Here is a 22679-nt window from a genome sequence, read left to right as displayed (position 1 = left end):
AAGAAAGAAGAACAAAGTTAAGCAGAAAGAAATAAAGAAAGAAGGAAAAAGAAGGATGCTGAGCAGAAGGAAAGAATGACCAATGGAGGGATGGAGTAGGGCAAGCGATTGGGAGAAAGAAAGAAAGAAAGAAAGAAAGAAAGAAAGAAAGAAAGAAAGAAAGAAGAAAAAAAAAAGAAGAATAATGTTAAGCAGAAAGAAATAAAAAAAGAATGAAAGAAGAATGCTGGGCAGACAAAGAAGGAATGACCAATGGAGGGATGGAGAAGGGCAAGCGATTGGGAGAAAGAAAGAAAGAAAGAAAGAAAGAAAGAAAGAATGATGACCAATAGAGGGATGGAGAAGGGCAAGCGATTGGGAGAAAGAAAGAAAGAAAGAAAAAAAAGAAAGAAAGACAGAAAGAAAGAAAGAAAGAAGCTGTGGCAGCTCCAATTCCAGGCTGCAGTCGTGCACAGATCACAATCCTCCTTTGTCTCTCTCTGCTTTTACGTCATTATCTTCCCCTCTACCCTCCCCTCACCTGTTCCCTCCCTCCCTAACACACCCGTTTATATTTATATATATATATATATATATTTTTTTTTTTTAATCTCCTGCCATCACTTTTCCTGTCTGTGAAATCATTAAGTAGCCATTTCATACAATCATTTCTTTCCCTTCGCTTTCCCTCTTCTTCTTTCCTCCATTTGGCTGTTGTCTGGGTCAAAGCGGGCAGCGGTCGACAATAAGAAAAAAAGAAAAAAAAAAAAAGGGAGCGAACATCTACTGTGCCGAACGGACTGAACGGGAACTTTGGCTTTACTTTTCGAAAGTGAGCGCGGCGCAAGTGAACAAACTTATTGTGGGATGGGCGTCTGGGCAGGACCTCACCATTCGATCCCATTTCAATATAAAGAGTCACGGAACGATTCACGAAGCGATAACGGATGGCAGCTTACTCTACTAGATACTACTCTATCTCTTGACATTTTAGACATCATGAGAATGGCTACCAACTTTTCAGCTTACTTTTACAGAGGGTTCAAAATATCTAGCCAAAAAATAACTATTAAATATTTAAATGTATTTGTGACTTTGGTGGTATTAAATGGTTGCATCATTTCCAAACAAAGTCCTTTTCAGCAATTTTCCGAGTAAATCCCAGAATATTTTTTTTTTTACCCCGGCACAACTTATGGTATTTTACCATTACACTGGCTTGGGGCTCTGTTTTCTGTACTGTGTTAGATATTTAATTTTAAAACGATATTCATATAAAATGTAATAAATATAATTAATTGTGATATATCATGTCGTATTTAATGACTTTATCGCATATGCATATTAGTATTATTATTATTATTATTATTACTACTATTATTATTGTTATTATTACTCAAAAAGCATATACAATTTGTGTCATTATCATTGTATCTTAAGTGCTCGAAGTGCTCACCGTCACTGACAAAGATTCACTGATGCATTTCTAAATAGGCTGAATTTATCTTCCTCTCCACACCCTGATAGCAGCACATATCAATACCGGACACACAGACCAAAAAGTGCCACTCGTTAATTTTACTTTTGAACAATAGGAAAGGCGTGGGGTTTTTTTTGCATTTGTTGGGAGAATACACATATGCCGGGGGAAGAGAGCTGTTCATATCATGTAGGGTTAATGGCACACATATGGCCCCCCTCCACTCTGGATGGACTAATTCCCGCTCTGTCCCGTGGCTGATATATTAACAAAGGTTTACAAGGGCAGAGCACTACATATGTAAGTTTGGCCTCCTGCTTGACCTTACAATGCACTTAGTATCCCTTACAGCGCGTAATGCTGCAGCCACTCCTGCAGGCCATTTATTCCAGCTAACGACCGTCAGGCACTCATAAATCAGCATTAGGAACCTATTTTGCCTTCTCTCTCGCTCTCTCTCGGTCTGTTTCTCCGTCTGTCTCTCTTTCCCGTCTATCCGTCCTTCTCTCGCCCGCTCTCGTTTCGCTGACCCCTCCCGCCCTCGGACGTCCGCTCATTCATTCCCTTGCGCCTCGTTGTCCCGAAGCCCTGACGAGGTGTGTCACGTACGGGCGCTCGCAAAATGTCACGTTTAGCAATTATCATTGGGTAATTTGTCATGCAACACAATGGAGGGAAAACACACACGTAATTACTTACTATAATTCAATGGATAATTGTGTTTTTTTTCCTACTTTGCTTGATAAACATGAAGGTATAAGTGTGTGGATTTTGGATTGTGGTGGCTACAGTCGCTGTCTTTTGAAACCAAAACAGCAACAACAAACCAGCTAGAAGGGTGGCTTAGGGGCTGAGTTTTTTTTATTTTGCATCCCAAAGATGCCGATATCCAAAAAGTTATATCGCGATGCAGTCAAGCCCAAATATCGTTGTGGCAGGCGAGGGGGGGGGGGGGCGTGGTTAAGCCACGTCTGCACAGGGGACGGGGCTGGCTTGTCCGCGGCAGAGCAGCTTTTCCGGCTTCGCCCAATCGGCCTCTTTAGCGCTGATGGGTCCGACCCAGCAGGGAGAGTCTTGGTATAATGTCCTTCTGTCTTTCAGCGGGGAGCAGAGGCGCAGAACGCGTAAAAACAGAGCACAACCACTAAAGACAACGTCTGCTCATGCCTTTTATGGTATGTCCCTCTGTTGCCGGCGAGCCTGTCTGTTGTCCGCATGAATCAAGTCCTCGCCATGTCGGTGCTCCACCGCACGACTGACTCCATCCCCCTCCGTAGACCCGTACACGCGCGTAGAGACTCCCACAATTGTGATGCATGATATTATCGCTGCTGTTCAGAGGGTGGGTGGTAAGAGAGAGAGAGACGGAGAAGTGTTCCCGTTAAGCATGCCAGATCACGGAGATCGCTTTATGCCATTCCAACTAGGAAGTTAAGCGTGGGCGTTTAGCGGAAAGGATCTCCCGTTCACCACGCCAACAGCGACGGGCAGTGTTGCCAGATCGGACTGACAATTTCCAGCCCAACCACAGTCCAAAAGTGGCCCAATCCACCAAAAACCAGCCAAATGCCATAAAACCCTTGCCGGGGGGAGGTTATTTTGTTTAGTTCAATAATCCTCCGTCTGCTTCCTCAGTGTCGCACGCATACGTCCACACACATCCTCTTTGTGCGCGCAAGTGAATGAGCTTTGTCCGCACCGACGGACGGACGGGGGCGATATTTCGATACTGTGGAAACATCACATACGGTCGCAAATATCGCGGTATTTGATATTACCGAGTATCGGCCCAAGCCTCTCTGATACTTTCTACTTACTACTTTTGACAGCCGCCTGTCCCGTTTTTCCCTCCTTCAGCTCTCTCTACACCCATTCTTATTCTTTAGTTTTCCTTTCCCCCCCCCCGACTTCCGACCCACCCCCTCTTGCTGACAAATCCTCCGGACAGATAGAGACGGCGTCCCTGAAACGTCTAACCGGCTATTGGCACCACTATTGATTTTAATTAAGCTAATTAGTTCATTATTCCAAGGATCAAACAGGGGCATCCATTACAGCATGAGGCAAAGGGGCGCGGGGGGTGGGGACTTGAGTTAATATGATAATGAAGACGATCAATTATCACTCACAGCAAAGTCATTAACAACAATATTAGCATAGTCGACGATCGCAACCCTCTGACCTTCAGGCACCTCTCTCTCTCTCTCTCTCTCTCTCTCTCTCTCTCTCTCTCTCTCAGTGATCAGGACAATAGTCATGGTCTCCTATGAAGGTTATATAGTTTGTTTTGGGTTTCAGGAGTGACCAGTTACCAGCGATCAGAAGAATAGCATTGGGATAATTAGTCAGTATATCAGCTTGAAAACTGATATAAAATATGAAACCTGATATGAAGACTTTAGCTTCAAATCAAATCGCCTGGTCTACATAGATGACGTAATGCAGCATATACTTTCTGCATATTTCTGTCTATTGTTACATATGCGCTGACCCTGCCTGTGAGGATTAACAGCAGATACTGTATGTATAACATTTCAGGAGACCTTTCCAAAACAAATAAACATTTTAATTATGTCGTGCGGTTTGTTTATTTCATTTTATTATATATATATTTTTTTTTGTAGGGGGGGGGGCGGTTTCCATCCATTTGAACTTTGACCTTGGACCCAGTAATCCCACACTGGAAGCTGGAATGTTTTCATTAATGTGGATCCCAGGGAATGGGACTCCATAAGTCATGTGGGCATGCTTGAAGAGCGTTCCCAGTTCCCAGTATTCACAGTTGCAACTTCCAAAAGCACAAATCCCAAATATGATTTCCTTTTGGTTTGTTTCTATTATTATCAAACAAGGAATCACTGCAAGTAAGAATTGTGGCAACACACCTCAGGGCACATTTTGTGTATTTTGCAATGCGTTTCACCAAAACGTGTTTTGGACGTCTTGGCTTTACATTGGTACGGTCATGACTTTTGGGAGAGGGTGAGTGTGGCAATGATGAGCGAACGGGATGATGAACGGATCAAAGGGAGAATGGGTGATCCCTGATAATCCCAAACTGATTCATTCTGATCTACACTGATCTGCCAGTCTCTACCCCGCCGGGCCTCCGCGAAAATGCCCCCCACTGCCCCGTCGGCCTCTGCCGAGCTCTAGTTCTTTTTTTCTTTTTTGTTTTAAATAACACATGTACACACACACACACACACATACACACACACACACACACCCTTCAGGCAAATACACTAAACACACATGTTGCAAACAAACAAAGCAGCGTGCAAATGCGCATTCAAATCCAAAGTCCTGCGGATGAGCACTTTGGGGCGTGTAACACTGTAAATAAAGGAACTCCCAGGTCGTTCTTTCCACCAGCGACCTTGTGACACGCAGTCAAAGAACATGCCTGTGGTTAGGGGGTGGTGTGGTTTGAGCAGACACAACTGACCTGGATCTAGATAGTTGAAGGCCCAGGATCAGTGTGGCTGCATACCTGTTGCTCGTTGGTTGGTCTAACGAGAGACAGGCAAAACCCCCATCCCCAAACAGACACTCAGGAGAGAAGCCCTTGTCATGACACATGTCTTTCTGCTTCTGGGCTTTTTCCAACTGGCCCAATCTCTACAATAAACTGTGTGTCTACAACCCCTTCTGTGTCTCTGTGCCGGAGGTCCCTGAACACGCCACCTGGTTGGTGCGTGGTAGGCGAAACTGCCACAATGCCAAAAAGAGAGAGAGAGAGCATAAAAGATGGACGATGGCTCACATCCAGGTGGTGCGTTCGCCGGACAAGTCGCGAGAGGGAGTCCACGTCCGACCGCAGGTCCGAGTTCTCGGAGCGCAAGGCGCACACGCTCTGCTCCAAGGTCCCGCGCTGTTGGTTCAATTCCTGGAGAAAAAGACAAAAAAAGAAGAAGAGGGAGGTAATTAAATTGTCCGCATCAGCCCACTGAGCGACGATGAGAGAAATAAAAGAAAAGATGAAAGCTGCGTTTACATGGAGCTGGACCAAGTCTGGCTACTTATTTCTCTCCCTGTCCTTTAAAAAAAAGATCCTACCTGGGAAAACAGAGGCTAATAAGATGAATTGGGCTCTGAGGGACTATGTTTTCTCATGTATGTCCAGTAAAACAAATAATGAGTGTGGGCTGAGGCTTAAAAGGAACATCCCATGACCATAAAAGCAGCACTTCGGCCCACAGTGCCGACGGGAACATGAGGAAGGGACTACTTTGGCATCAGCTTCAGATGGTACGTTCCCAAAGTTCTGCATTTTGGGACAGGGTGGGCGGAGTGCAGTATGGACAAGTACAGAATATTAGAAGTACAATCTTAGCACAAATTAATCGAATTAATTCAAAATTGTGACTTGGGTAATGGAATGTCCCCATCTACATGAGCCTATATATATAATACTTCAAAGAACCTTAACACTCTTCACGTTTTGTTTCAACCTTAATTGGGCAGATGCAGTTCACCACTGCCCTCAACTTAATCTAATAGCCCACAAAAATAAAGGCCAATTGTTAAACAGCAAAATGGAGCAATAAAAACCATCCCCTGTTCTCGTTATTTACGTACGAAAACAGCTCATGTGAAGTACAAGATGTCACAGAATTATGATAAAGTGCGTATGAGTCCAATTCAAATTAGAATTGGGCTTGAAACCGATGCTGGAGTTTGGGGCCAAGGCGCCACAAAAACCCCAGAACTGTAGGTGCCTCCTTCTCCGCCACAGCGACCGCAGTCCAAGCTGCCAAACTGAGACGTGAAGCCCATCTATCATTCAAGACACAAGTTGGATGCAGGTGTGAGAAGTCAACAGTGCTTTTGGCGCTCTTCGGGTGATGCAGTTCATGGAAGGTAGGATGCCATTAAAAGAAAAAAAGACACCTTACCCGCCTTGCTTTCCTTCATTGCAAGCCCAGCCCTAGAGAAAGTATTTTTGGTCGGGATGTGCATCTCTCCCTTATAAGACGATCCGATACGTATCTAGATACATGGGCCACGATACGATTCAGGGACGATACATTTTAATACCGACGATTCGGTGCGATTCGATTCAGTGCAATATGATGCACTCTGATACAGTTCTTAACATGTGCTTAATGTAGACATTAACTTCCCACTATACATTTAAATCAGCAAATTCTATTAAAGTATATCTTAAATATCTGACAAATTTTTTTTTTTTTTGGGCAATTTGTACATTTAAATTCTATATATATATTATAGATATATCTGACATTTTAATTGTATTTTTTTTAATTTTTATTGTATTATTATTTTGTGTTTGTGTGTGTGTGTGTGTGTGTGTGTGTGTGGCCAGACGGCGTCGGAGGGAGAGAGCGCGCGAGGGAGAAGTGTTCGGTTGTCGGTCCAACGCCGTGCATGTAACAGGACCTGGAACGTTAGAACAGTGATTCTTACGCAGCAGCTTGGTTTATACTAAAGTAGAAGTTACCGATTCGTAACTTCCCAGTCGTGCCGACAGGGGGTTCACGCTGCATTTAGATTTAGGATGTAGTCACATCTCTAACATTAAAACGGTTTACGATTCGTATCGGTGAATCGTTACACCCCTGTTTTTTGGTAGATATACCAACATATCATACCAATATTTGACCCTGAGTTGCATTGTGACTGGGGAAATGGAACGTCCCAATCAACATGAGCCGATAGATGATGGACCACTGGCTCATTTCCAGAGCTCAGAATGGAAATTATAAACCTTAGAATTCATGGCATTGTGATAAAAGCGGCGTTTAGTGGCCATTGCAACTCAACTCCTACTGTGCAGCAGCAAGTAGCACACTCTAGGATTCAATCAGATGTTAGCTGAGCTCCTATTATGGACCTCATTGCATCGTTTACATGGTGGAACGGTCCATAAGTAGCTCTAAATGCTCTTCATTTGATTGGATTTCGCATTACGTCTGAGACGTCGGAGCAGAAACGCGCGGCCGTCCCTCGGCTGCCCTAACAGACTGTTGAGTGAAGAAGTGCATTTTCTTGTATTTGTTTACCGATCTGCGGGCGGGAAAACGCACTGGGAGGCATAAACAGGGACTGAGAGCATCGTTTAAAGGCGGGCGAAAATGGAGATTCAAAGGCCCCGGAAGACAGGTCAATGTCACAGCAATAAACTATTATGTTTCCTGGCACTGTATCTCCTCGGCGGCCGGGAGGAGCTGCCGTCCATGGGGTGAGTTTTTTTTTTGTTTTGTTTTTTCCACGGCTTGCCAAATGGAAACGTCACGCGAGAGCTTCAACTCCGTTCCTGGTGTGACCAAAGTGACGAAAAGTTCTTTCCCACGGTGCTCTTGAGTGTTACGCCTCGGCATGAAAACCGTCGCGCCGCGTAAGGAAGCTATTGTACGGATCAATTCCGCCGTCTAAAACGTGCTCAACGACACTTTAGAGGGCCTTTCCTCGCATTGATTGAATGAATGAATCTGTTACGTGGCACACAATATTTACAGAGGGCTGATAATAAATGAATGAAAGGGAAATTCGTATGAGCACAAAGCATTCCACCCGAGTCATTGTACCCACGCCTTGAAGAGCAAGCACCGCCTTGTAAGAGCCAAGAAAATACGCATAAGATAAATATTTAAAGCTGGTCTTTACTGAAATACTACATTAACTATGAGAGCCCTGCTGGTTAAGCAGCTCTGAGCTACGCAGCGTTTATAAAGGTACGCAAAAGGATCGGCGATAAAAGGATTTTTAAAACCCGCAGCTCGTGGCAGGAATAGGCTACGGAAGCCTTGAGGCTCCTTTATAGTCGCAGCATCGTTGAGGGCGCGCCCCATAAATGATGTGGAACTCCGCGCCGCGCACTTGAGTTAATACGAGATGGACGCATTCCAAAGGAAGGTTGTGCGTAGAGGTCCGCGGGTACGATGTGTCCAATGAACCGGACCAGAATTGACGGAAGGAGATGGCGCTGTTCTCTGTTCAAAGATTTGGACTATTTTAATCGTACCTACTTCTCTGTAATGTTTACATCGACGATCTGCACAAACTCAAGACGATATATATAAAAAAAAGAACCTGCACTGACGAAAAAAGACGTACATACATTTAACACTTTGTATTCTCCTTTTACTGCTCTTTTCTAGTTATTCAGATCCTTCCCTCGGGGCTTCTTTATAATGTTTACAGCGGTTCTTGTGCACACCTCCCCCTGTCTTTCAGGAGAGTGTCGCCATGGCGACACACAACCACGACGCTCCCGCTCTCCGCCGCGCGGCTTGCCTGCGGCCGACTGTGAAGTGGGCTTTAGAAGAAGAAGAAGAAGAAGACGAAGACGAAGACGAAGACGAAGACGAAGACGAAGACGAACAAGAACAAGAACAAGAACAAGAACAAGAACAAGAACAAGAACAAGAAAGAAGTGAACAGCAACGGTTCTCCCGTTCAAAAGGTTGAAGAAGCTGTGCGACGGAGGAACACAAGGGTTTTGATTGAGGAAAGCTAAAGATGGACAGCTTGGAGCATCGAGGAACACAAAGTGTCGTGTTTCAGTGACCCGCGTGACATTTGCGGATTGGAAGCACACAAAGCTAACCCAGCGACCTTCTCCATAATAGCGGATAAGTGGCGCGATGTATAATAGGCTGTGATTATTTTTCTATGCGTGTAAAACCCACTTGGGAATAAGTGTTGGGGAGACGCTTGCCACAGCTGAATTGGAACAATACTTAGGTCACGACATTAAGTGGTCATGTATTACGGCGGCGCTCCGCTTTATGCAATCTGAAAAAAATAATAATAATAAAAGAAAAAACTTGGAAGGGGCTTAATGCACACAGCTTCCCACCTCCACTCCATTTAGAACGGATGGTAATTTGCGGTTCCTTGCGGGGGAAAACGGTACGGGCCGCAAACTTTGAAAGGTAATTACAGAAAACCTTTCCCCCCCTCTTCCTCCATTCCCCCCGCCGCTCGATGCCTTCTTCAGCTTGTAAGCGGCTTTACCCGAAGAGGCTGCCACACCTTTAATACGGAGCCCGGAGGAAGAATGTTCGCCATTATGCTTAAACAAACAGGCAACCATTCCAAGGTCCCGTGCTCCTCCTTACCGCTTTCGTATATTACCATTATTCTTCTCCAGGTGAAAGCCCGGCTAAACAAAGAATGATTTTTCCTGTTGACTAATCTGTTAACCATATTCATATGGTTCTCCCTGATTGGATTCTACAAAGCCGAATAGGACTTGAGCAGTGTACACATATAAAGGCGCCCGGAGCCAACGATGCGGCGCAAAGCAAAAGAAAGCATTGAATTATAACCCTCTTCTCCCCCGTCTCTGTCTCTGTCTCTCTCTCTGTCTCTCTCTCTCTCTCTCTCTTTTCTTAGATGTAATTACATTTAAGCGAAGACAGGAAAAACTGCGTCGGAAAAAAGTCATATACACGTGTACACAAAAAGGGATGTGAGCGAGGTTCGTGCTCATAATTGATAAATATACACGATACATGCAATTCACCTGCGGGGAGTCAACTCGGCCTAATGAATTTAGACCTTTATGCTTTTGCGCGAGCTATTGAGATTTTTCCGCCGAGCACCAAAGAAAAAAGAAAAGGGTTGCGAGCGTTGAGGGCCACAGAAGGCTTTTCATGCTCGTTACTTTTTGAGAGATTCTCTGCTTTATCAGCCTTGGTGAAAACAAAGGGACGTCAATAGAGGCTGGCAGCCGCGGTTCAAAAGGAGGGAACCCGACGGCTTAGTTATGTACTGCAAAGCAAAGCAACAAAGCAAAGGCGTGAGACTGCGATTAAACTTCTACAATTAAAAAAAACCTCTCATTGAACTTTGACACCGTTGTGTAGGAACGGGTGATGTATTGATTTCACATTGAAATTGTGATGAGTCTTTATATCGGCTGGGACTTTGGTTATCACAATATCAGGTGTGTGTAAATATATTATGAAAGCAATAATAATCACCAATAATGCCCAAAATATCGTCAAATAGCCGATATGGCGGTATCGGTACAAAATATTGTGACATTTGATTTTGTCGATATCGCCGAGCCCTACAACAACTTGTCCATAAACTATTGCAATGATTGATGTTTCTACTTAGGTATATATTATTATATGTTTTTCAATTGTTTATAGTGCTTACCTTGATTCTTACTTAACTTAAGTTACTACAACTCTTTATTGATGCTCTCTTTATTTTTCTGCTGTCACTTTTTGCTGCTGTAACTGTGCAAATTTCCCTGTGGTGGGACTAATAAAGGTGTATCCGACACATGATACGGAGCCAGTGTTGTTTTAGCAAAACACAGCCGGTCAAGCCTTACGTGGGTGATGGCGTGGCAGGCGCCCAGCCTCCTCTCCAGGTGGGTGACCCTGCAGCCGGCCTCCTTCTCCAGCTCCCCCACGGCCTCCACCAAGACCCGGTTCTGATCCGCCAGGTCGCTCACGTAGGACTGGAGGGCTCGCACTTTCATCTGCCGGGGAGAGAAAAAGAAAAAAAAAACACACAAAGCGGGGATGGGTCGCGGCTTTCCCGCCGCGTTTTTGTTTTCGAGACCAGGGAGCTGACCCCGGCGAGGTTTCCCCTCTTTGATTCGGGCGGGTCTCATCGTATTTCGACCGATTAAGACGACGACAAACAAATCCCCGGTCGACGCCGCTGCCCGGGAAGCGGAGAAGCGAAAGGTTCAGCCGGGGTTTAGCCAAGCGGGGTTCAGGGTATGGGGGAGAGCGACGCCGAGGAATTTGGGAGTCTTGCGGGAGACTTACGTTTTATTAATTTGTATCCAACCATTATTTACCCGGGTTAGTTTGGTGGAGTTCAAAGGTCTCTTTTGAGGAAGGAGATCCGGGACAGGCAGGGCTGGGAGTAAGCTGCCTTGGGGTTGCACGGGTGGCTCACCGTGCCTCGGGAAGCTCTCTGGAAGTGGAGCTACTTGGATACGGTACAAAGCTTTGAATGATTACTTTTTCTCCCCCCTCGTTGTTATGACATGGGAAGAAGTCGTGAGCCGACCCGTTTGAATGTCCAGAGAGGAGTTAAGAGAAAGGGGAATCTGCGGTGGCGTTTTTTCCCTCCACCGCTGCCTTGGTTCTGCCGGAACCTGTTTCCTGTTTTGTTGTGCGCATGCGGGCCTGTGTTGGTTGGATGCATTAGTTAGGCAAATGGCGGCAACGCCGCTGTCCCCGCTCCCCATCGCCTATCAGTTCCAGTGAGTTAAAAGGCTTTAACCTGGGGTCGGAGTATTGAGCAGGTCACAGTTTGATTTAGTTTACATACAAATCGTCATGATTCCATCCAATTTTGATGAGATGGTTGAAAAGAGATGGTTTCATATAGATTGAAAAGAGATGGTTTCAAATAGATTGAGAAACAATACGACCAAGTTGTTTCGTCGTATCCGTTGTTTTCAACCCAGCCCTGATAACATAATCCAACGAACATTATATTACACACAATAATTAATAAAATGGCTAATTATGATGAATTATAAGGATGTGTCAACTCAGTGTTTTATATCAACATTTATCCTCAAAATATTTCAACACTAAATTAAAGAGCTTAATGAATAGCTGCATGAAATGAATTATCCTATCTAGATTTTTCTGCCTCTCATCTGCGGCCGTTGGGAAAAGCACGCCATTAGGAACGCAAATGGGAGTTTTCATACAAGATTGGCAGTTTACCTACAGCAGTACCAAAAATACATGTAAACGTTATTAAACGGATAGCCTGCACAATGGGGCCCTATGTATACAAATGAGTTATGCGTTTTCAGAACGAGACCTTTAAGATTTACGGGGCCACGCCAACCTTTAGGATTTGGGAGCTCTTGGGTTTTAGAGGCGTAACCTTGTTAGGCAGGCCCCGCCACTGGGGACAGCCGGGCCGAACGCATCTCAGAAACCTTGTTACGCTCCCTTTGATGCACAGGAGGGGCTCGCGCAGGCTGCGTCCTGTGGCTAAATGATGACACATGGCAATCCCAAATGATGACGAGCCCCCTCTCTCTCTCCCGCTTTCTTTCGGTGCGTTGTTAAATATGACTGTGGATCTGTGCGTCTGATTCCTGCTGCTCGGATGGAGAGCTAATGCAATTTGCCACCTGTTACAAGTGCTGTGGCTTTATGAAAGCACCCCTTAGCTTCCTCCTGTCATTTGTCTGACAGCGCAGAGGTCATCCTCTGATTGCCCCGCGCATGGGGCACAGGATGCTCCCTGACTTATATTGGATGGATGGCAGCGACGCCCAGGTTTCGCTCAGACCCTCTGTTTCCGGACACTAAACATATGCATCCGAGCAGGGCGGAGCGGGGTTTGAGGGGAACGCGGGCGCAACCCTGCCATCAGTAAATTGGAATTAATGGAAAGGTATTCCGGATTTGGCCCGCCCTGTCCGATAGCATTAGATAAAACATTTGGGTTTTGAAACTACTGGTTCAAATCTGGAATTAGAATGAACATTTTTGTGATGGGTGAAATCGACAAAGGGGACTGTGTGATTGATCGATACTGGTAATCTGTACGGCAGCGATTCTAAACCTTGGCCACGGTCACCCTCGATCAGATTTTGTCGTCTGGGGGGGCCCCAATCTGAGATGATTTTCTTTTTTTATATATCACCAGATACGATTTAGTCCACGCCTGTCTCTATGACAGTTAGGGGAGAATAAAAACAATAAAACTGCGATCAGAGCAGTAATTATTGGGCGCTCTCCCATGGCGGACGCAGCTTGCACGCGAAATAAAAGGTCGAGTTTAAACAGATGAAAACAGTAAACGGTGTGTGTTTCTATTCCGTGAGGTAGGGTCGGCTTCGTGCAGCGCGACCGGAAAAGCTCCTGCCGGTCCCAATAAAGGTGGGCTTGGCAGCGGTGGGATTCGAACCCACGCCTCCGGGGGAGACTGGAGCCTAAATCCAGCGCCTTAGACCGCTCGGCCACGCTACCGTGACGTCAAAAAAAAAAAAAAGGCCGCCCGACGGCTCGCTCACCCGCAGCCTCTCCCCGGGGGCCGCCTCCACCTCCGCGCGTCGCAGCCTCTCTTCGTGGAGCCGCTGGAATTCGCCGAGGAGCCGGTTCAACGTGTCGCCTCCCGGTCGCGGACTCCGGCCGTTGCTCACGGGCGGCATCCTGCGTGGACACAGCGCAAGGTGTATTGCTGTCGATCCCCCCCCCCCCAGGTGCATTTGTATCCCTGACCCGGGCACTCGTCTCCCTCCCGTACCTGCCATGTTTAAGGTGTGTTGTCGTGCACGCCCATTCATTTTCACGCCGAGGCGGCGACGGTGTGAAATCTCGAGGTGTTTAAAAAAAAAAAAAAAAAAAACACTTTTATTGAGATAACGTCCTGAGCCGCGAGGCTGAGAAAGGTGCCGTTTGGGCGCCGTTACTACAACGAATAAGTCAAAGGTTATTCACTCTGGTTGCCGAACAAGCTGCGTTCCGCGGGAGCTCGGAAATCGGCGACGCCGACTCGTAAGCGGCCCCGCCAAACGTGTCCCCTTGGCTCTGCTCGGGGGATTGACTCGGCTATGTCCCCGGGGCGCCCGGACTAGATATGTCTTTGTTTGGCGAACGTGTGAATCCGAAAGGTTATGAATGGTTAAATCACATCAAAAAAAAAAAAAACTAAAAATAAACGACAGAACGGGGGAGGGGGTCGAATGTTCCCGAGTTACGACGCGGAGGGGAACGCAGCATCCCTCCCAAATTTTGCCGCTCCGCTGGCGCTTCGCGATTTGATTGGCTGGTGGCCGCCGCAGGTCGTATCTCGCCGCGCGACGGGTTCGGTCCCTTTAAGGGGGCGGGGGCGTCAGCGCGTAACCCCGGAAATACACTTTGTTTTCATGCCGAGGCGAGGAGCGCAGACCGTCTGGTTCGCGTTTTGTTTTTTGTTTTCGCGAAACAAAATGGGTAAATATCATCGCGCTTGATCTGGTTTGTTCTTCACGGGTGCGTGTGCTCGCATAGAAAACGGTCGTATTTTAGTAGGACAGTCCGTCCCGAGCCAACGGGTCTGTCCGCTCCGTCTTGTTTTTTTTTGTGTATATTTAGTTGCGTTAACGACTGATGCTGCGTTCCGCCCGCACGCGGAAATCGGTTATTCCGAGGTGGCGGCTCGCGCCCTCGGGAAGTGCGCTCCATCGCCTTCCGTTAGGGGGGAAAACATCGTGTTGGGTTGGACGCTTGGGAATTCTGACAGCTACATAACGTGTGTTAACGTGACATATGAACCGAAATCGCGACTTCTCATTCCTATTTAAATGGCCACTGCCTTGCGGTTATCCAACTAGGAGGTTGGGTTTTCCGAGTTCCGACTTCAATGGGAGGCAGCATCATCAAAAACACTCGCATTGAGATTCATGGCAAAGTTGATTTTATTGAGTGTTTTCTCACTTGATTTCTCTCATCTCAGTTATTCCTCCCCTACTCAGTCCTTTACTCACTACTGTACTCAGTCTTCCTCTAATCTACCCTTTACTCAATCTTCAGTTATGTATAATTATACATTTTTTTCATTGGGTTTGGCTTCAATCACACTCTGGTAAAAACCGAATTCCCCACAGTGATTATCACCTAATACTCTCGCCTTATTATAAACATGGGGCACATTTGGATTTGTGTCTTATTAAAAGAGCAATAAACACAAAGTTAAGGAATTAAGAGACAATGCCACTCTGTGGGAATGTGGACACTTTGAATGCATGTGTGCTTTTTAAGAAAATTACAAGAGAATTAAATTAGGTACTGATTTCGCCCTGTGCTTTTAATGTCACCTTATATTATGTTTGTTTAATGTTATTAATATGTTATCTATCAAAAATACACAGGAGACAGAATTTCCCCCAGCATCCTCAAAGTCAAGTGGATTTTATTTGAGTTTAATGCACCATATCAAAAAACCCATACTGTGTAGTCTATTTAGTGTTGTTTGGGAATTTATTAATTGTACTACCTTAAGGATGAGCTTATATGGCTTATAAATTCGTAACATTATCCCTATTCTGTATCAGCCTTCTTATCAAGGCGTAAATTAACAAAATAGCTTAGATTGTTAATTTATGGATGAAATCAGGATGTTTTTCAACCTATTTCACAGCAATAGAAAATATTACTCTTGGCCCAATTCTCAGTTGTTGTTTGCTTTTTTTTTGATAAAAGACAAGAAAGCAACATCCCCTGGGCTTACAGTATTCCACTCCCACGCCTTTTTAATTGTTAGAATGGAAAGAAAGCACAGAGCACCGCCACGCTTCTGATAATTGCTTTTTCGTCTCTGCATTCCTCGTGCTGAGAGAAGGGAGTATGTGTTGGTCAAATATTCCTCCTGAACGCACATTTTCTCTGCATGAGGGTAGGCCCCTGGTGCTCTTTCACTGACCTGTGAGAAAGATACAACTTCAATGTTGTCGTTCATTAGCGCTCTCTCTCTCTCTCTCGCGCTCTCTCTCTCTTTCTCTCTCTCTCTCATATGCCCCTCTGGCATGTAAATGTTTCATGACTTTTTAAGTTGTTTTATTGCAACTCCCCCCTCCCCCGTACTTAAAACTCACACCCAAGCATACCTTCGTACTCATGAAATCAATTAATTCGGTTAAATAATTTACCTTCTGAGCAAACCAGATTAAGCAGAGCACTATTTTTGTGTCAGATGTGCTGCTCTTAAGTGATGTGTTTTTTTTTATTTAATTATTTTTTGAGGTTTTTTGTTTTTTTTCATTCAGGCATTAACTTAGCCCTGCTCCGTGGCTCGGAAGAGTCTTGGGTGATTAGAGAAGGGAAAGTGTCTTGATAAAGCATTAGTGTGTGATACACAGAGACACACACACACACACACACACACACACACACGTGCACACACGCACACACGCGCGCAGCCCAAGGAGCCCTCTGTGCATTTGCACACATTCATTTTTCATGAAACAGACTCATAACAATTAGTGCGGTTACTGCCTGGCTAATGTTGGAGTCCCCTGTAATGCTTGTGGTGTGTGCTATGACATCATTCTCTTGAAAGTCCTAAATCTGACGTTCTCCTCCGTTTTCATGGTGAGGACATTAGCCGGCCGTGGCTAATAGGTCTGTTCTGGTCGCTGGCAAAAGAAGGGCAATAAAGTAAGGGAGCGAGGGGGGAAAAATGATGTCGGGGTGCTTAGAGAAATGGGCTTTATCACTGGACCTGTTACACATATTAATTTACATGAGTAATAGAGGAAAATGTTAAATTGTAATCCAGCGTGTTGCGGCAATCCATGGCTTTTATTTCATCGCAACTATTAGGAAGTGAAATGATCGTTTATGTATTATTTCAGCAGATATATATGCGAGCGGCCATCGCTAAAAGGTTTAGAATTTCAGTGCTTCACTAAGCCAGGGGGCTCAATAGAGAATTTTGCCAGACATTTGACAACTGGCATTGAATGATAGCTCTGTGCTTTGCAAGCATTTGTCTGCGGCAGGAAAAACAAAATCCCCTTGAGACCCTCCCCCACCACCACCACCACCATCTACCCACCATTTGTCCCCCAGTCCCCCATCATACAAGCCCTCACCGGTCCCCACACGCCAAGGCCAAGGTCAGGAAGACAGTGCAGCCCCCCTGTCTCCAGGTTATTCCCTGGACGCCGGAGCCTCGGTACAGCCGGGCTGCGCATGCTTCAGGAATGTTCCCTCCTCCTTTATTGTGACTGGCAGTCTCAAGGTCAGCTCCTTGGAAGAGGTTCATGCTTATCTGCCCCGCCACCATCTTCTATTTTCCTCTATCCCCAGCATAGGGGTAGACGGCAGCTTGAAGCTCTTAGCTGTGTGTCTGTCTGTTTTTTATTTTTTTATTTTTTTATCTTTTTTAGGCCAGTGTCGCCTGGCACCGAGCTTTAAGTGGAACCTAGCAGGCCAAAATTCTTTGTTTCCTTTCGTTCTCATGTTGTCCTTTTAACTCACACTTGTCTGCCCCCCCCCTTTTTCCTTGAATCATGGCGGCTTATAAGATTGGAGGTTGTGTAAAGTGTACCACTGGTCCTGCAGTTGAGAGTTCTCTCTGTTACTGAACAGGAAGAACAAGCTGACGGTAAAAGGGGGAAAATCACATTAGGCCTGAACCCACACCTTTCTATTCCCTGGCAAAGTTTTGTTTTTAATTTGTCCTGATGGAATGCTTAAAACCCAGACACTTGTTTCTCTATTGATCGGAGTGTACGTCTCCAGCCCTCCCTCCGTCTGACTGGTGGTTGTCTGGCGGGGCGATGGTGGGAGAGGTGGCCCTTCGTGTCTCAGCCGGTGGTTTGGCCAAATGATAAGGAAAAAAATGATCGAACCGATTGATTCCTGTCAAGCATAGAGTGTGTGTGCGTGCGTGCGTGCGCGCGTGCGTGCGTGCCAAGTGCATTTGGATGCCTGTGCATAGAAATGGAAGGGCAGGCGTCAGCCCGTGCCCTCCCACATGCACCAGCTCTTTACTGCACTGTAAACAATGTGCGGCGAGCGTCGTCATTGACTGCGACCGTTCACCATTGCGTGAGTAACATGGATTTCCATCCGTCCACGGCCAAAGCCCAGTAAATTCAAAGGCGCATATATATATATATATATATTTTTTTTTATAGGCAGGCCGGCATTGACTGAGGTGTCTGCTTGTTATGTATTTGGCAAGTGCTGCAAGTCTGAAGGGAGGCTGTCAATAGCAATCCCTGCTATTGATATGGCAGCGGGCAGGAGATGTTACTTGGCCCTCGACTCCGGCATCCCTTTGATCCCTCTACATCATAATTACATAAATATTGACAGACCCTTGACAATAGTCACATTACTATTGATAGGTGGCTGTCAATAACATGTTCCCCCCAAATAAAACATATTCATTCATAACTTGTAAACTGCTCGATAAAAGGCTTTGAAGAGAATATCGGACTCGGGCTCTGTTTACTCTCCCATGAGGCGTTGCTGCCAAGGCGGGGATTTCTACCACCTGTGTGTGTGTGTGTGTGTGTGTGTGTGTGTGTGTGTGTGTGTGTGTGTGTGTGTGTGTGTGTGTGTGTGTGTGTGTGTGTGTGTGTGTGTGTGTGTGGGATTAGGTAAACTGTATTAGAGCTGTGGGTAGATCACGGTTATAGTTGACACACACACACACACACACACACCAAGGCACATTAATCTGCACAGGTTTTTTTTCCTATCAAGGAAAGACTTTCAAATCCAACTAAAAGAAATGAAGTCTGTCTATTGGTTAGCATACACATTCAGAGCAACTCGCTTTTTTTTATTTTTTTTTTTTTAATCCAAACTTTTCTTGCGTCACAGGCCTAGTTTTAATCATCGAACATGCCAGCATTTCAAATGCAGCTCAATGAATTGGTCACACCTGCTTATTTCAGTGAAGTGAATTCGCTCTATTTTCATTCATTTGCTAATTCGTACTTGGTTTGGATGGTGTATCCTGGCTCCATTGAAGCGTCATGAATGCACAGACGGTCCTGTGCGCCACGAGAAACCCAAACACCGTTGCCGCATATTAGAATTTTTTTTTTTCTCTCCCTCTCTCCTTAAGAAATGTCTAAAGTGACCATCATATTTCTCCCTTTCTGTCAAAACTGCCATATTTACCCAGCTGAAATCTCTTTTAAAGCCTCGTGACAAATCCTGTTCAACGAGACACAAAAGCCACTGTAAAAAAGGCCCCTCTACCTCCCCTCTCTCTCTCTCTCTCTCTCTCTCTCTCTCTCTCTCTCTCTCTCTGGCTCTCTCAATCTGTGTTAGTTAACCCTCACTTCTTAAGCTTTTTATTTTCTCACAAGCGAAAAGGGCAGATGAAACCGGAGTAATTAGGAGCATTTCAGAAAGTACGGTAAGAACTAGCCGGGGCGCCATAATGGTGAGATTCAATATAGGGCCAACTTCCAGGGTGGAGAATGGTCCCACATTTGGGAGATGTTTACGGTGCACCAGAGACTGCGCCGTTAGCCTAATCCCTGGTGATGTGATTTGTACACACACCCCTATCTCCAGAGAAAGCTGGCTCTAAGAACCTGTGTGTGTGTGTGTGTGTGTGTGTGTGTGTGTGTGTGTGTGTGTGTGTGTGTGTGTGTGTGTGTGTGTGTGTGTGTGTGTGTGTGTGTGTGTGTGTGTGTGTGTGTGTGTGTGTGTTGGATTTCCTGTTTCATACACTGAAGGGAGCAGTCTTAGGCCCCCTGCCTCTCTGCATGGCGTGGCTCAAAGGTTGCATTAACGATGGGTTTTACATGTGAAACGTGATTTCCCCTCCTGTGCATAAAGGAAAACCAACCCTCCTTACAGGCCGGGGTTCACCGCCAAGGCCTCATTCTTCTTGTGGTTTACCTCCAAGTAGCTGCTCAGTTGCCCTTCGCGTTGCCTTTTTTATTATTCATTTTTAATGATGAGGAAGCCTATGTACACAATCATATACAGTATGAATAACGACAGTATTGGTCACCCAGTTGCCCCGGGCAACAAGATATGGAACTTCAACCATATTTTTTGGTCTGGTTGCCCGGTTGTCAACCACTTTTCATCTCTGTGTGTATAACTCTGCATGTTTAGAAACTTCCACCAAGGAAAATTTGCTATCCTGGTACATTAATTTACTCTGTCAACACTGTTGAAACAAGTGAGAATATTGAAATATGGATTATAATCCTGGAGGTGTCTTCCGGCCCAGGGCCAGGGAATGAAGAAGAGGAGGCAGGCGGAGGCAAAACCGCTCCGGTGGGCGTCTGTTTATTTCGGGCTCGTGGGCCAAAGAGGACAACTTAATTGCTCGCAGGCAAATACTTAAATCGGTCGCTCGGCGCTGAGATGCACTCCCCCGTGATGGGTCCGGCGTGTTCGGTGGCGCCCTGCTCGTGCCCCCGGTCAGCAGTATGTCTCGCAAGCACGCCGCCGTCCTTCACTGCGGGAACAACAAACTCTATACAGCATTACTTCCTGGTTTTAGGATCGGACCGATCAGCGGAGTCCCTCCGTTGATTCCCCCGATCCGCGGCAGCTGAGCGGCCCCGAGATGCGAGCCGGCACCGCCTGTCTCCAGCGGCGGCTTGACCACGCCCCCTGGCCCACCACAATAATTATTTTGGATCATTAGCACTCTTTGGCAACCATTTTGTCATTGTTGCCAACCAACAGCTGATACATTGTTGCCTGTTTGGCAACCACATCCAAAAGTTTGTGATGGGCCCTATGATATATATATTCTATACATTATTTTGTAAGTAATCACTGTGAAATCATACATTTCACTTCATCTAATTTGTTTCCTTACTTTTTATAATCAGATGCAGTGACCGAGGGGACCCGGACCAGAGCGGTTTTAGGTTCAGATTCCGGCGCTGACCCACGAACGCCGGTGCTGCGCATCAGCCAGTTGGACGCGTTTGAGCTGGACTCGGCCTTGGAGCAGCTTGTGTGGACCCACTTCTCCCGGTGCTTCCAGAATTTCCGCCCGGGTCTGCTCACCCCCCTCGAGCCGGAACTGAAAGCCTTACTCCAGCTGGTCCTCTGGAGGCTCACCTTCTACCCGCGCAACGCCACCGTGGGACAGTCCCTGCTCAGTCTGCGCTACCACAACACCAGCTCTTCCTCCTCCTCCAGCTACAGACCGCTCTCCCACAGACAGAAGCTGGGCCTAGCCCTGATCACCGTCGGACCCCGCTGGCTCCAGGAGCGATCCCACAGCCTCCTGACGTCCCTTGGGTTGAGCTCCGGAGTTGGAGGCCCGTCGGCCGTGGGAGAAGGGGGCGTCCTGCGGCAGGGCTTCCGCAAGTCCCTGGTGTTCATGTCCGGCATCGCCCAGATCGCCAGCCTCGTCAACTTCCTTGTCTTCCTGAGGAAGGGCAGTCAACCGGTGCTGGCGGAGAGGATTGTGGGAGCGCGGGCGGTTTTCAGCAAGCCCAACGCGGTCCGCGACGTGACGTACCAGTACATGAACCGGGAGCTGCTGTGGCACGGCTTCGCCGAGTTCCTCATTTTTCTCCTGCCGCTGGTCAACATGAGGAAGATCAAGGCGAGCATTTATTCGCTGCTCTTCGGCCGCGAGGGACTCAACACGGAGGCGGCGAGAAATGGGCCGGGGGCATTCAAGGAGTGTGGGTTCTGCGGAGAGTGGCCGACCATGCCCCACTCTGTGGACTGCGGCCACGTCTTCTGCTACTACTGTGTGAAGAGTCACTCCATCGCAGACCCCTATCTCACCTGCCCAAGGTGTGGAGTAGAGGCAGGACAGCCCCAGCCAGTCAAACTGGAGGTAGAGATTCGTGCCAGATGATGATGATGATGATGATGATGATATCAGAACAATCGCTGTTCTGATGGCCAGAGTATTTGGAGCTGTTGAGTCCCTATTGATTTTTTTTCTCTTCTCTTTTTCTATAATGGGGGTGGGGAGGGAGTGTAATCGTATAACTTTCCCTAGACACTTTATGCTGCAGTAAATATGTACTTGGAATGTTCCATCTCTTACAGTGTGTTATCATGAATTAAAAACTGTAAAAACTTTATTACAAACCTGCCATACTTGAGTGAAAGAATGAATACGTGTATACACTATATATAATTTTAGCTGCTCTCATTGTGAAATCCCATCAGGGAAAGCATGTATTAGTGGACTTCAGTCCCGATGATGACTAAATGTTTTCTGAACACACATGGAACTGCCCCGTTTAATATATGCGTGCATATATTGACAATTCTCCGACCCCTCCATTTCTGCAGCTGGACTTTGGACAGAACTATTTGTCTTTGGTGCACCAGACTGACTGCAGAGAACCACACAGAGCATATATTTGATGAAGGAACATGTTGATTTATGCTCCAAATCTGTGTGTGTGTGTGTGTGTGTGTGTGTGTGTGTGTGTGTGTGTGTGTGTGTGTGTGTGTGTGTGTGTGTGTGTGTGTGTGTGTGTGTGTGTGTGTGTGTGTGTGTGTGTGTGTGTGTTGAAATGGGAATATTTGTTCTGATGAAAAATGCAGAAAGTCAGCTGAATAAATAATGGGAGGAATTTCTGATGCCTCTCATCATGACCAAATTAGCATTTGTTGTGTATTTTGTGCCTAAATTATATTTCAGCGTCATTAAAATTGATAGAGTGCTACCTCTTGGGTGTTTATTTAGTTAAGTGGAGGGAAGAGATGAGGGGAAACTTACAACAATCAGCACACTTCTCTCTAGGCAGGCCCAGTGGTTCCAACGCCCATTATCCCGTTTCACAGCACCCCAA

General features: G+C 46.3%; 1 protein-coding gene across 1 annotated transcript; it reads left to right on the top strand.

Moving 5' to 3' along the window:
* Positions 1–14308: 14308 nt before the first annotated feature.
* Positions 14309–22436, top strand: pex2 (peroxisomal biogenesis factor 2). Its single transcript, XM_080020657.1, has 2 exons — positions 14309–14367; positions 20739–22436. Exons 1-2 carry the CDS (start codon positions 14364–14366, stop codon positions 21725–21727), a joined length of 993 nt encoding a protein of 330 aa, XP_079876783.1. The 5' UTR covers positions 14309–14363; the 3' UTR covers positions 21728–22436.
* Positions 22437–22679: the final 243 nt, after the last annotated feature.

Source organism: Zeus faber (genome assembly GCF_960531495.2).
Source record: "Zeus faber genome assembly, chromosome: 19".
Lineage (NCBI taxonomy): Eukaryota > Metazoa > Chordata > Actinopteri > Zeiformes > Zeidae > Zeus > Zeus faber.
Note: the sequence above shows the minus strand (reverse complement) of the source record. Positions and strands in the feature narration are given on the sequence as shown.